The following is a 15,402-nucleotide window of genomic DNA, read 5'->3' on the forward strand; positions in this document are numbered from 1 at the left end:
TTTCCTTATTCCCTCACTTTCTTCAACCTTATTCTCTCCCTTTTTTTCCCAGTAGGTTACTCTGCCTTTAGGGCAGTGACTGCGCCCTCACAGGTGTTGAAAACGTTGGAAAAGGCCACTTTTTAACCCTACAAGCCCCAAATCCCCACTAAGCACTTCCCCGAGTGTTGGGTGTGTCAGTGATTTACCTGCTCCTGTATCTGCTGATGGGCAGGTATTGATAAATCTGTGATTTACTGAAGCACACTGTGACCAAAACTGATTTCAGGACCAAACCTGGGGCTCAGAGCAAGGTTTGCTGCCCTCCTGCATCACAGCACACACAGCCCATCCTGCTCCCACTCTCGTTCCAAAGACGCCCCAAATAACACAAAAATCAGACGTTAAAAAGAAATCTTCTGAGGGAAATCAAGTCCTGCAAGCGAGAAAAAGCCTCTTCCTTCAAACAACCCAGCTGCCCACAGCACATGGAAAGCCAAGCCTGCTCATACCTTATCACCTTGCAGTCCTTGCAGGTCAAATGGAGCTGGAAAATATCCCGGCACTCCACACTCTCGATGAGCTGCAGTGGAACCTGCAATTCCAAACAGGGATTATTTCATCTCAACAGCCATGCCTTGGCACATCTCGTAGGGATTTACTGCAGGACCATATGGTAAGAGGGAGGAAAACAAAGAAATTCAAGCTACTTCAGCAGCTCTGAGGTTTGGTAACATGTATTCATGTGTCAGCTCCACAGCCCAAAAACCCTAAGGGATCCCATGGAAACAGCCGAGAATCCTTCAGGAAAGGCAGCTCCTCTCTCATGGAAGCATCTCTCTCTCTTATAGGTCCAAATTTAGGAATCTTAATATAATTTTAACTGTTGGTGTCCAAAAGGAGCTGCTAAGCAGGATCTAAGACTGCTGCAGTCTGGATGCTTTTCTATGGAAATGTCCTGATTTTCCTCTTCAGGGGAAAACTATTTGGCCTGTTCAGATCAACACTGTGATTGAAGCAGCCCTGTTTAGAGCAACAATGCTGAATCTTTCATATCTGAGTGTAGTTATATGCATTTATTTTTATGGCACATGTAACCATCTCTGAGGTTTGGTAGCATGTTATTCAGGAGAACATGAAAGCATCTGAAAAGTATCTTTACAGACAGGAAGAAACCACAGGAGGAAAATATTAGTTTTCAGTTATCTTTTTGGACCTTTACCTGAGATGGACAAATGTACATTACTGCCTTAAACAAATAAAATTAAAAAATGTCCAAATTTAGCCAATACCTGTAATAAACACGAAGTACAAAACTGTTTGTCTATTATATTGCACAAGGCCAACTGCAGAAGACTGAAGTGCATCACAGATCACACCAGGTGCACTTTCCATAGGCTAATCCTTGTATTTTACCTGCTCATTCCTTCCATGCCTTCTCCTGCTTGTTTCTAGTCTGCAGGGCAGGTTAATTGTGACAGTGTTGTCTGATAAATGGACTGGAATGGATCCTGACTGGAGAATCTTCCAGGCTTTCTTCCTGACTGGACAGCCTCACACACACCTAACAATAATTCCCAGGAAGGATTTCTTCCTGGAAAGGGTGGTCAGGCCTTGGCAGGGGCTGCCCAGGGAGGTTTGGAGTGCCCAGCCCTGGAGGTGTCCAAGGAAGGACTGGATGTGGCACTCGGTGCTCTGGGCTGGGGGACAAGGTGGGGAAGGGGCACAGGGGGGACTTGATAATCTGGGAGGTGTTTTCCAAACTAAACAATTCCATTACTCTATAATAAGTTATTTAAATCTACCACTGAGTTAAATGGCACCAACATGGAAAGTAAAGTACCTCTCCCCAGCTAAGGTGAGACTCCAGACCTGCTTTTTTACTCCAGTGCTGCTTTATCTTTTAACATCCTTTCCCCCCATGCCCTCTTTTATTGCCTCTTTTCCCCCGTGTCCATCTTCATTCAGGCAGTTCTCCACCTCGCTGCCTCCTCCTGGCTCCTCTTCCTCTGTCTGCACTGCAGTGACATACCAATTCTTCTCCTCCTGCATTATTTCTGATTTCCTTCTTTCAAAGTCACTCTTTGTTGCCTGCCCTCTCCCTGTGCCCTGTGCTCCCCAGCCATCCGTCCTCCCCTGACAACCCATGCGCCGCCATTTCCTCACACCCTGCACGTTTCTCTTCAGGGCAACCTTCCCATTAATCTTTTTAATTTTCTTTCCCACTCATAAAAACCTGTCCTCTGATCCTCTTGTGTTTTCAATCTCCTTCCTGGCCATTCTTCTTCCCCCAGGAAAGCTCTGCAGAATTATCTGTTGCCTCTCCCTCCCTCCCCTGATAACCTTCCCTGCCCATCTTTCAGGCTGATGCCAGTCAGACACCAGAGCCTGTTCTTGGGAGAGACATCAATTCCATCTGCAGGCCCTTCCCCCTGATAATGGCACTGAAACCAAGCAGGGAGAAGCAATCATTTCTGCTTTTATAAGAATAAACACGCATTGTTATCCGAGCCCAATTACATCCCATTACAGGGACTACTGGAGCATCCTGCTCTTCTGGATCTCTCTCTCCTGACCGTCTCTTCTCCAAAATTATCTCATTTTAAATAATAGCAACATTCTGCAACTCAAACTTTTTAATTTTCAGAGGTTTTTTTTAATGATTTTGATGACTGGAACTGTCTGTTCCAGGCTGGTGACATTAACTGTTCCACTGAAGTGTGGAGGGTGTGACACGGGGAGGCACTGAGGGTGCCAGGACAGCTCCCGAGGGGTGGAGGGAGCTCAATCCCACCTGGATCCACAGGACATACAAGGAGGACCTGAAGCAAATGTTGCTTTTAATTACAACTAACGGCACTTGGGATCTGTGTTAAGGCCATCACTGAGCCCTCTCTGCTCTCACAACCATCGTGCACTGAGTGTGAACAACCTGAGCAGCAGGACAAGACAAGGGCTGAGCTCCTCTCCAGCAGGGATGAACCACAGCAGCTGGGGACACGAGGAATATCCAACCATTTATCCAGCAAAGGCCAAGCAAGGGAAAGCTCACACTAAAACTCACCTCCTCACCAAGACTGAAAATCTCTCCCATCATGACTTTTTTTTTTGCAGTGTGTCCAAAATTCAGTACTGGAAAGAGGCCCCGTGCAATCCTTGCTTTCCTGAACTGCACCCAACTGCTAATTCTCCCATCAATGCCATCAGCTTACAGGGACAAAAGTGATTACACAGCTGCAAAGTCCGACATTTTCTTAAGGAATCAATGGGAATGGGCCTGGGAAACAAACTCCCATGTGCCCCAGAGATCCCTGTTGAGTCTGCACTTCAATCCCCGGGATGAATGTAAGTCAACACTTTTGAATGTCATAATCCCCCTGATTTACTCATGGTCTGCAGGATCTTTTGTTTTTGCATTTGAAACACCGTGTTCCCATTAGCAGTGTGATCTAGGAAATGATCCATGGCAGGGATTTCCACACACAGCCATTTCTGCCCTGCTGAAGGGGAGCAGTAGCAGCTTTTTCAGGGTGTTTGTTTCCCAGCAGGGGCAGGAGCTGGTGGGGAGCTCTGGGAGGAACTCTGGGGTGGCACAGGTACCGTTTTGGTGAGTTGTAACCAAAATGAGCACAGAGAGGTGAAAGCCAAGGCCAGGAATCCACTTGTACCTGGATTCCAGTCCCACCAGGCAGTGCCTTTAGGAGGTGATAGCATGGGAATATCCCACCTCCTTCCAGAGGAGATTCCAGCCCAGAACCGCTGCTCCTCCACATATACACATCTTTGATTTACAGCTTCTGTAACACTGATATTTGCTAAGAATCCTCTTTCTTACACAGAAATACTTGTGTTCATTGAGGGGACAAGGTCATCAGTTGCTTCCTGTGAAACAGGAATTCCTATGAAAATCATTCCAAGGAATAAAAAAACCCCATTCCCAACATTAGGAAACATCTATGCATTTTTAAAAATACCTTCTTACAGGTGTTTTCTGAACAGCTCTAGTGACGTAAAAACAGCAGGAAAGAATCAAATGAACTCAACGAAAAATTACTCAGTGAAGATTTAATTTAGAAAATCGGCACCTGATCAATAATTTTGATCAATAATAACCAAAGGGATTATTGCTCCCAAATTTAACAATTTAAATGTGGTTCTTAATTACAGCAAGAATGTTTTATCCTTAAAGACACCCCAAGCCCTCTCTGCCCTGGATTCCAGTAGAGTTCAGAGAACATTATTAGTGATGGTCATGTATGGCTACAAAGAGTGATTTATATTCTGCTCTACCTCATACACTAATTGATTATTTCTGGTTAATGATGCTGATGATAATGAGGTGTCTCACAGAGTGAGAGGGCAGAACAGTCTGGATATGAAAGTCAGGGAAGCAAAACTGACATGCTAAAGCTGACAAACTGTTATGGACTCTTTCCTGAACACAAACAAGGAACATGGTTTGATAAAACATCAATTCCTGCTACTGCCCAAAAATACTCAATTGGAAGTTCTTAAAAATTAATGACCCCAATTATCCTGAGGACAGTTGTGACAGGAAGTGCAGTCCATGCACTAGTGGCTTCCCTAATAAAGCAAATCCATCACTGCCTGGCATTCCTGGGGACAAACTCCTGATTTCCAAGGTCACTCCTGTTTCCCATATCTCAGCTCCTTGTTGTTCAACATTCCATCCTTCACTCCGGCAACTCCAGCTGAGACTCTGAATCACAAAATCCAATCTCAGCCCTGGCACTGGGGTTTGTGTCCCAGAGCAGCAGAGGAATCCTCTGAAACACCTGCCTGGAACACCCGAGGTGTCCCAGAGCCCGCTGAGCCCTCCCCACCAACAGCGGCACCCACAGCTCCAGAGCGAAGCCTCAACTCCCAGCTCAGGTTTAACTACAGAGTAAGAGCAGTGAAGAGTCAAGTGATGCTCCCCCTGAACATGCACATGTTGTACCACCTGCTCTGCATGGTCAGCAGTGGGAAACAACAGCCCTCACGTTTCCAGTTACATTTTTGTCCTCGTTTTTTTTGCCATCGTTTCGAGTCATTGCCACGGTCAGAAATAACACCCTACCCTGCTGAAAACCCCCAGATCATGAAGGTTATCCCTGTAATGCTGCACACACGAGTTCACCAGGAGCAGATGTGCTTGTTCAGCCTAAAACACTGACAATTCATGAACTAAAATGCAGTGACTGATGATAACCATGACCCAGCCACACCTCAAAGCCTGTAGGTAACACAGCTACATGATTAGACACAATATAAAATGCTGAAGACTGAGTTTCAGTTCACAACCAACATCTTTACAGGGTTAATAATTCGGTTCTGGCACAAAACAACACAAAAAACTGAAATTTGAGATGGACATGGCATCAAAAATTAAATCAGGTGCTGATTAAACCCCTCCCTGTGAGGTGGGCAGGCCCTGGCCCAGGTTGCCCAGAGAAGCTGTGGCTGCCCCTGGATCCCTGGAAGTGTCCAAGGCCAGGTTGGAGCAACCTGGGCTAGTGGAAGATGTCCCTGCCCATGGCACGGGGTGGGATGGGATGGGCTTTGAGGTCCCTTCCAACCCAAAGCATTCCACGATTCCATGACTCTGTGATGTCCCACATCACTGGCTCACGTGTGTCTCAGTCATGCATGTGCTGGACACTTGTCATCTCCTATATTTTGCTTCCCTTGCTTCTCCCAGCTGTGGAAAAACACACAGTGTGGGGGCTGACACTTAACTGAGCCCTGCAGAGCTCAGGATCTGTGATTGCCACTGGCAGTTGTGACCAGCCAGGGTCAGGAATTGGGTTGGAATAAGGAGACTGGTAAAAATCTCATTATCAAGAAGAAAAAAAAAATGCTTTGAGTCTTTGGATTTTATTTTACTGGTTTTACTACAAATTCCCATAAATCTGTGCCAGGTAGAATGTCCTGTCAAACTCTGCATAACCCACAACTGGTGTCACACCTGGTCTGTGTCAGCATCATAACCCTGCCCAGGAGCACCCAACACCCATTTAATTTGTGTCTGTGGCCACCAGGAGCTGGACAAGTAACAACTTTAAAGGACTGACACTCGGCATAAAGCTGTTCAAAGCAGTGCAGATGAAGGTGAGGTCCAGCTCCAGACCTCTCATGTCAGTGGCTGTACTCACGTCACCCAACATCTGGCACGTCACTTCAGCAGCTGCACACACTGCCAGCCTTTTAAGCTCCAAGCAAGGCACAAACAGAGCTCTGGTGCTCCAAAAGCCCTTGGGAAGAGGTTTTATTCCTCCCATTCAGAGCCTGGGGAGAAGCCATGGCTGACAGAGCTGTAAAGTGAACATCAGCTGGAGTGATGTGACAGTTCCTTAGGAAACTCGATTTCCAGAGGTGCTGAGTCACCTTTTGGTGCCCAAGTAACTATTTGCTCTCCCTGAGAAATGGGATTTCTCCCTGAGAAATGGGATTTGAACACTATAAAGAGATTTTTTCCTTACCACTACCCTTTAAAGGCAGGATCACCCTGCTGTCATCCTAAACTCTGTTTTTGTGATGGAGATGAGCCCAGTGTGGGCAGCACTTACATTCACAACAGACTCCTTGAACTTGATGTGCAGCCTGTAGTTGGACAGGGCAATGATGGCATCCTCTGCTCTCCCCACGTACTCCGTGCTCTCCCCGTGGAGTTCAATGAACGGCACCTGCACACAGGAAAACCTTTCAGCAACACCCTAAAATCCCACTGGAACCCTGCTGAGGACTCAGTACTCCTGCTAAGGCTGGCTCAGAGGTTAATTGTAGCTTTTTCTTAAATGATCCCTCATTTTCGGTTACTTTTCCAGAGTGGGAAATGCTTGGTCAGGGAAAGCAAGGAATTTTTATGAAAAATATCCTCATATTTTGGCAAGCAGGCTGGCCAAGCCCTTGAAATATGCTCTCACTCCTTACTTAATGGAGAGTGGTGTTTCCATAATGTTATTAAATCCATCCCAAAGTGGGCAAAACATCCAGGATGAATAATCTCCTCTGCTGTTCCCCCAACATTCACCAGCTCAGGTAACCAGCCAAGGCTGGAGCCCCCAGGGCTCAAGTCAGCTGGACAAATCCCACCTTCTGCTTCATGTTTCTCACTGCAAATATGAAAATGCACGACATGCTGCTGTTTTACGAAGTAAGAAAACCTGCAGTGACGTCACCCTGCACATTCAATCACAAATGTGACGTGAGCCCAGTTTAGCTGAGCTGGGTGAAAGGTGGAAATGCTCAACTTGAAAATTATCTGGTTTTATACCAACTTGGAGGGACAGGACACAGGGAATGGCTTCCCACTGCCAGAGGGCAGGGTTAGATGGGATACTGGGAAGGAATCCTTCCCTGGGAAGGTGGGCAGGCCCTGGCCCAGGTTGCCCAGAGAAGCTGTGGCTGCCCCTGGATCCCTGGAAGTGTCCAAGGCCAGGTTGGAGCATCCTGGGCTGGTGGAAGGTGTCCCTGCCCATGGCAGGGGGTGGAATGAGATGAACTTCAAGCTCCCTTCCAACCCAAACCATTCCAGGACTCTGTGGCAAATCATTGGAACTAAACTGATTTCAAAAGGAACTTTGGAAAATCAACAAATTAAAAAAATATATCCACTTTTTTGTGCAACATAAGGCTTTTGGCTTCACAGTAAGCAAATGCAGTGGCAGGGTTTAATTAGCTTAGTGTTGTTTTTTTAAGAGACACAGAGTTCTAAAGTCTGGAATAAAACCTGGCATTTGAAATTAGTAAAACAACGACGATATTTTTCAGACACTCTGAGGAACCTCTTGTACTGCAATGCCCAAGCTCTCTGTTCCACTGGAATATTTAAGAAGAAAATGAGCTCTTGCTACTCCTGTGCTAACTGTGAATTCCAGTGCTCCAGAGGAGGCCTGAGAACCCTCAGGTCAGCTGGAGATCTTGTGATCCTGACTGGCCAGGAGCAGTGTGGTGATTACCTGCAGGTTCTCATCCTCTCGGATCAGCTGCTTCCTGGGAAAGATCTGATTAGCCTGGATGCATTCAAGGCTGTGCTGAGTCTCTTCATCCTGAGGAACAAAGTGTTGGTTACCCTCGTGTCACTCCCAAGAGCTGTCAACAACCACGGGAAACGCTCACACGGCATGAAGAGGTCAGGGAATTCAGGGATCAGCAGCTTCCTAAAGTTGCTGAACTTTCACAGACAGGCACTCAGACAACTAAATGTGATAGTGGGAACAGGTTTCCTTCTGCAGCCTGATTAATAAAGTCATTAAAGATCCAGAAAGATTCACAGCAGCATTAGGAAAAAACATTAGCCTAGACTAGCACTGTGCTTAGAACTCAACAACCACCCATGTAATCATTAATTCCCTGAAGTTTCCCAGATTTAAACTCTTGTGCTCTGTAAGAGACCCCCCAAACCCCTCCTGCTTACCATGACAGGCCCTGGATAGGAGGAGAAATCCTCGTCTTTACTCCCAGTACTTCGAGGCTCTTGTCTTACTAAAATCTAGAAAACCAGAAGGGTATAATGATGAAGTTACAGTCGTTTTCTTTTGGCAAATAAATACAAATTAACTTTTAAAGCCTGAGAATGTAGCTGTTAGAAAACTGGGAGCAAGCAGTAATTATGGAAAGATGAAATCCATACAAGCTCCCCCTCCTGAGAGCCAAAATTGTTTCAAATTGTGTCTGGCTCCTTCTGTTCATCCTGAAAAATCACCCTTGGAGGTGCTGCTGGGAGAACACCTGTCTGAAGGCAGCAATTAGACCAGGCTTTACAGAACGGAAATTAAAACACATTCATTTTCCTGAGTCCCCTGGAATTTTCTCCCAAGTCCTCTGCAGCTGGTGAATCACAAATATGTGGGTTATAAATCCAAAGGGATCGTTGGGATCATTGAGTCTGCTCTGGTGTGAAATATGGAGGGGGGATCCTCCTGGAACAATCCTGTTCCAGCTGTGGCCCATGCTCTGGAATTCCTACTCCTATCAAAATGCTCACTGTACAGTCAGCACTCATTTTTAATATCCATGGATGTATCAAACACCCATTTCCCTGCACTGACCCTTCCCAGGTCCCCGATCACCCTCCCCCACCCAACAATCCCCAACCTCTGATCAGCTGCAAATTGCCTGGAATTACTGACACGGGGCCTGAGGTTTGTGCAAATCACCCCATTAGGGACGTAATGACTGAGCAGCAGAGTTACAGTTTGATTTGGAGATTGATTCACACTCAGCTTTTTGAATCCAGTGGGTTCTTCCCTTTTTTGCTAAACAAGGATTCCCCCAGGGATTTTATGGGACCTGCAGACTGTGGCACATTAAAGATACAAATGACAAACTCGAGTTCTCAGTTCACGTGTCACTTATGAATATATTTCAAATTATCAGAGAGAGCCATTTCAACCCCCTGCAATCCAGGAGCTCAGCACAGCAGCACTGCAGGGAGCCCCCCACACACATCCTGCACATTGTACGGAATATTGACAGGGGGAAAAGGAGCAGCAGATGCACACAAAGCATGGGCACAGATGTGTGTTCATATACAGAAATAAAAGGAGGAGATTCTGAGCAGAACTGAGCTGAAATGGCCATTAATTCACTAAAAATTAATGCAAGAAGTGGATATAAAATCCTAACTTCAGAAAATTAAGAAAAAGAAAAGCTAGGAGAGTTGATAGAAGATCGGATCTATCACCTATGGAAATTGATAAGGAACAAAACAGCCCAGAAATGTCCATGCCTGTAACAATGGAGAGGAGGAACATTCTTTTAAGTTATCAGAAACTATGAAAATGTAAAAATGCTGTCTACCACAGCACAATGAGACGATAATACTGCTAATATTGGTTTAAGGCAGGGCTATTTAACATTTCTGTCTCAAAAAGGCAGGATTATTTAACGTTCTAGTTCCAGAGAAGCAGGGAAGACGGATGGATCATGTGTGATAACCCATGCTGGGACTGATGAGAACATCCAAGCAGCACAATGACTAAAGCTTAAAAGACCATAAATTCATCAGGTTTGACTTTTAATGTATCAGAGACCATAAAATCCCAGCCCTTGCACTGCCAAGCAGAGCTGGTGGTGATTCCAGCATGACTTGGCACTTTAGGGACGTTGTGTTCAGGGATTTCTCTCCCAAACCCATGTCTGGTCCTGGCCTGCAGCTCCCAAACCAGCCAGGGTTCAGCAGTGCCCCCAAATCCATCTGTTCCCACTTCCAACACTTGGTTCTCACTGTGGGCTTTTCACATTCCACGATTCCCATTCTCCTCCATCTCCAAGATTCAAGAATGGGCCTCCTGCTCAATTAAGTTTAGGAAGATGGCTGAGCAACAGCCTGATTGTCCATCGTGCAGCTCCTCCCTCAGGTGTCCCTGCCCAGGGCAGGGGGTGACACTGGATGGGCTTTACTGTCCCTTCCCACCCAAACCATTCCACAATTCTGGGATACAAAAAATACCTATTTAAAAACTTCCTTCAGCTTCAAACACAATTATCAAAGAAACAGCAACCTAATTAAAAAGATGAGCTTTATTATATACATCTGAGGAAAAGATTTAATCTATTAGGAACTGTGCTGGACAAAACTGTTCTTTCGTACTTCAGATTGATTGGATATATTTGAAGTTTATTATATAACCACCTACACATTAATAAAATCAGTATAAGCTTAAAAAAAAAAATTAAGTCTTTTAAAATATCTTACAGCTGTGCTCCTAAAAACCAGCATGAACCACCAGCAGGGACTACCCAAATTACTGCCCAACTTTCAGTCTGACTCCAGCACTGAGCTGCAAAACAGCTTCCACCATAAGAGCGTGGCTTTTTCCATGAATGTGAGAATCTGCCTTTTTAAGGTGAATTTTGGGAAAGCTGCGTGGAAAAGAAATATGCCTGTTTCAGTTTTAATCAGGATTATGCGACACAAAGGTGATGCTGCCAAGACAAACGGCCCAGGAGGTTCCAGGACTGGCTCTAAAGCAAAACACTTTGCAGGGTCTGGGATCGCTGCAACGCTCCAGCGACGCCGCTGCCACCGCACAGAGCAGTTCTGAAAAGTGCTGACAAAAATAGCCAGAAAGGCTGAACTGCTACAATGAACTCACTGATCTGATGGGCACTGGGCACACTGAAAGGAATAATGGCCTTCCCACCGTGTCAACAAGCTGAGCCCGCTCTGTGATCTCATGGGCTGAGCACCGGGGACAGGGATGGACCACACGCTGCCCAGGGAATCCACAGGGATCTCCATTCCAGCCCCCAGCCTTCCATCCCATTCCCAGCTCAGCATGCTGCTCCAGTCACCCGTGGGAACAGAGGAAGGGTCAGTGTCTGTGGGACAGCTCAGAAGGAGATCCTGACTGCAGAGGTGAGAGCAGGAATATTCTGCTCAGCAGCAGCTCCAACAGCCACTCCTGAGTTCTCCCCAGGGAAATTCCCCCCTGCTGCTCCCAGGACAGCCCAGCCCAGCCCCAGCTCACCCAGCCCCCTTTTCTGGGTTTGCTGCAGACTGGAATGAGAATTCTCATCCTATTTAAATATAGTTGGCAAATAATCAGCTCTTCCCTGATAGTTAAACCCATTTCCCAGAATGAAAATGGAAATGTTGGGATGCAGCTCAGATAACAACAGACCAGGAAAACAGTGTCATTGCAGCTCCCCCAAATTCAGGCTCCTCCTTATCAGGAGGATCATATAGAAATAGCAGACAGCTCCTACACAGTGTAGGGAAATTTGCTGTTATTGGCAGAAATAATATTGGTTTCTTGGTCAGCACTGAGGCCAAAAAAGGTGATATTATCAATTTACCGGGTTGCCATTCCACCTGCAATTTCACGTGTATTAAATTACACCAAAAAAGAGGTTGGTCTTGTTAATTCTCCATCTCCATGTTCTGCTTGAAAGGATAAATGATGAGCAAAGGTTGTAACCTCAGACTCTGTTCAGCCTCTATGGGAACATCTTAATTACCTTTTGTCTCAGATGTGCCTTCTGGTCTAAATTATGTGCATAATTAAGACTAGCAATAACCATCTGTTTGCCAGTGATTCTAAACAAAAAAGATTATATAAATAAAGGATCATTTAGATTCACATACATTTAGATGCAGTTGGACTTCCAGCAAGACAAAAAAACAACTAGAGGGGGAAAAAAGGAAGAAGGAAGTACCCAAGAGTTTCCCTTTGTTCCCCATCCAGATTCCAAATTCCATTTATTTTAATATCAGAATCAAACTGAGTTGCCCCCTGAGCTATTTACACTCTGTGGCACAGTTGCCCTCTGAGTTTGAGATTGGAATCCAAAGGTTTTGGCAAGGGAGCATCAGAAAACCTGAGAATTAAACATTCAGGAATGTGACCTACCTTGAGCAAAAGATGCTTCTGTTGCACAGTGAAAACTCCTCCTCCCCTTTGGCAGGTGGAAGGACATTTCTGAGATAAACACTCTTTTTCCCTCATTTCAACCCCTGGGTTTCTCCTCTTTCCTGGCACCACAGGCAGAAGTAACTGAATAGTATTTACTGGGGAAGCAGCTGACAACTTACACGTTATCGAGGACCAGGAGCAGGACAAGGAATTCAGCTCCAAGACTGTGCACAACTGAGAGCCTTTTATTTAATAATTAAAGGTTGCAAACTCCAACTCAGTCAAATATTGATTTTTGTCTAAGGTCTTGGAAAACACTGCATTTAATTAAGAGAGTAATCAATGATAACCAGAGAATCCACCTTCAACAGGGAGCTGATCTTACAAAAAAAAACCCAAACACAATTCTTACCAAAGAACGAGAGAATAAATCAGTTCTCTCTTGTCCCAGAAGGTTCCAACTATTCTCTCCTGATACTTCACATTGGCAGCTGCAAAGGAAAAGACAATACTTTAAAATACGAACTTTTATTTGAAAAAAAACCATTTCTGAAACAGCAGCTTAGAGAGGAGACTCCTCCACTGGGTTTGGCTGAATCAAAGAAAAGGAAAAACGTAACTGCTGTGTAAGTTGTAACAACAACCTGACATGCCCAAAGAGGGAATTCCATGGCTGGATTCTGATGGACACGTGCGCTGGATGAGGCCTCTGTTCTGGGAAGGGGCAGTTCCAAAACCGTGGCCACAAAGCCATTCAGATTTTTTGGGTTTTTAACTAGTGGACAAAAATTAAAATTATTCAGAAACACAAGCTACAGGAGAGCATTTTACAGAGGATCCAAGTGGGTTTATATTGATCTGGAAAAGTGGGTTTTAATTTTACACTGAAATAAGCATTTTTCCCCCCAAGATAGCAGATGAGGAATCCAAACAGGGGTTGTTGATTTGGGCCAACGGTGCAAAATCCAAGGGGAACAGCAACGCTCCTCTTCCCAAGCCCTGTCTTTTGGACTTCCCAAATGCTGCACAAACAGTCACTGCCTCCAAAGTAAATATAAATATTGCCACAAATACATATTTGTTGTAACAATTCCATGGAGAAAGGACCTGAAGTGCTTCATCCCTACAGTCTCCCAGCAGCCATTCCCAGGTGTCTCCTCTGGCTCTGGAATGACAGCTGGGACACAAAGTTTCACACTAAACACCCAAACCCTACAATTAAAGTCCCAGACTGAACCCAACCGCTCCTAAAGCACACAGACTGATGGGACATCACTCCCTTGTATCCAGGAGATTGGCTCTTCCCAGGGAATTGGGCACTGTCCCACCAGCACACTGCACCTGCACGTGCCTGGAGAGCCCAACTTCTACACCATACAATCCTGCTGCTGGAAACAGATTGCCTGTGCTCTGATGTGCCGCAACTACTGTTAATTTTCACCTTCTGGTCCACTAAATAAAATAAATTTCTATTTGGCATTCGTGGCATCCTTTGGTTTATGGCTTGTGACAGGGAAAATAAGAAATGAAAAGAGGAGACAATTTTAGGGCTGACACAGTAGAAAGAAATGGTTGAAGAAGCTGTGCATTAAAAACTGTGCATTTAAAACAGTCGTGCATCAGGCCCAGCATTGCTGGCCAGCTGAGGGAGGGGATTGTCCTGCTCTGCTCTTCACTGGTGCAGCCTCACCTCGAGTCCTGGGGGCAGTCTGGGGCACCACAATATAAGGAAGATCCAAAGCTCAGATCTCAGATGCACCACAAGAAGTTCTACCATTGCACACGTTGTTCCCACTCTGGGGAATCTCCTGGATCTGCACTCAGCCAGGATTTACACAAACAGGGACCTGAGGATGCTGTGCTTTAACAGAAAGGCCCCTGTGTCGATGCCAAGTGTCCAAAACCTCAGCTCAGCTTCAACTGAGCGTTTTATAAAACAGTCTCTAAAAGTAACATTTGGTTACCTGCAACAGGGCTCAACGTTGTTTTTATTTTTTTTTTTTAAAATCCCTCTCAACCAACGAGCCAAACACCAATTCCAGTAACTCTTAGGGGTCAATAATCAACCCCAGCACCCAAAGGGGAACGAGCACAGTTTTCCTTTGAGGTACCAACCTCATCATGCGACGAGTTCAACTCCACAGCTGCCTGGTGGTACAAAGTCACCTTTGAGGGGAATTTGAGGGAGTTTATTAAACACACACCAAAAAAAAAGCTCTGAAGGCAAACTGCACAACTCCAGAACGACTCTTCAGAGACAGTTTTCTGGCCACGGATTTGCTTTTCAAAAGGCAAGACACACATTTCGAGTAGCAGGAGCTGGACTGGTTTTCTGTGGTTTAGATCCAAGAGGAGAGAAATAAACCCCCAAAAAAACAAACCTTCACAAAATCTGCAACAGGCTTTTTATTGATTTTCACGGGGTTTGGAAGAAGCCACCGAATCCCCGGAGTTTTGTCGCAAAGTCTGAAAACAGAGGGGGAAGGTTCCAATGTAAGCGTCGATAATTCCACAAACACCCCCCCAGCAGCATTCCTGCTGCAGGGCTGCTGGGCTCAGATAAGCACCTCCAGTGTTATCACTTCCTAAGGCAGCAACTTGTGCCAAGACAAGGGGGAAAAGCTGACTGTGAAAAGAAATGTCGCTGTGAGCGGCACCGTCCTCTCCAAAACGCCGATTCCTGATGGGAGGCACATCCCAGTTCCCGGGGTCACTTCCATTAACACAGCCCCGGGCGCTGCCCCTCAGGAGCACCTCGGCTGTTGGAGCCACAAGGAACGGATTCAGCACCATCAGGAAAGCCAAGGGTGGGAGGTGGAAAAGGGAGCAGGAATCTTTCAGTAAATCCTATAAAGTCAAGCATGTCCAGTAAGGAACTGGATCTGCCCCACCTTTACTGGACTGTCACGTCCTCACAGCTGGTTTGATTTATCCCAGGATGGTTTGGGTGGGAAGGAACCATAAAGCTCATCCAGTCCCAACCCCTGCCATGGGCAGGGACACCTCCCACTAGCACAGGTTGCTCCAACACCATCCAACCTGGCCTTGGACATTCCCAGGG

General features: G+C 45.8%; 1 protein-coding gene across 1 annotated transcript in view; it reads right to left on the reverse strand.

The window, feature by feature from the left end:
• Positions 1-15,402, reverse strand: part of LOC114069126 (myotubularin-related protein 3-like) — a gene marked incomplete at its 3' end in the record, with an annotated part of 67,391 nt that overhangs the window by 17,966 nt on the left and 34,023 nt on the right. The window contains exons 4-8 of the mRNA XM_027905709.1: positions 12,754-12,832; positions 8,399-8,473; positions 7,941-8,030; positions 6,549-6,665; positions 492-574 (exon numbers count right to left, since the gene is read on the reverse strand). Coding sequence (XP_027761510.1) covers positions 492-574; positions 6,549-6,665; positions 7,941-8,030; positions 8,399-8,473; positions 12,754-12,832 — 444 coding nt within the window. The remainder of the gene's footprint in view (positions 1-491; positions 575-6,548; positions 6,666-7,940; positions 8,031-8,398; positions 8,474-12,753; positions 12,833-15,402) is intronic.

This window comes from Empidonax traillii, unplaced genomic scaffold, assembly GCF_003031625.1.
Source record: "Empidonax traillii isolate 1590-97213 ecotype Southwest subspecies unplaced genomic scaffold, ASM303162v1 scaffold1197:size200652, whole genome shotgun sequence".
In the NCBI taxonomy this organism is placed as follows: Eukaryota; Metazoa; Chordata; class Aves; order Passeriformes; family Tyrannidae; genus Empidonax; species Empidonax traillii.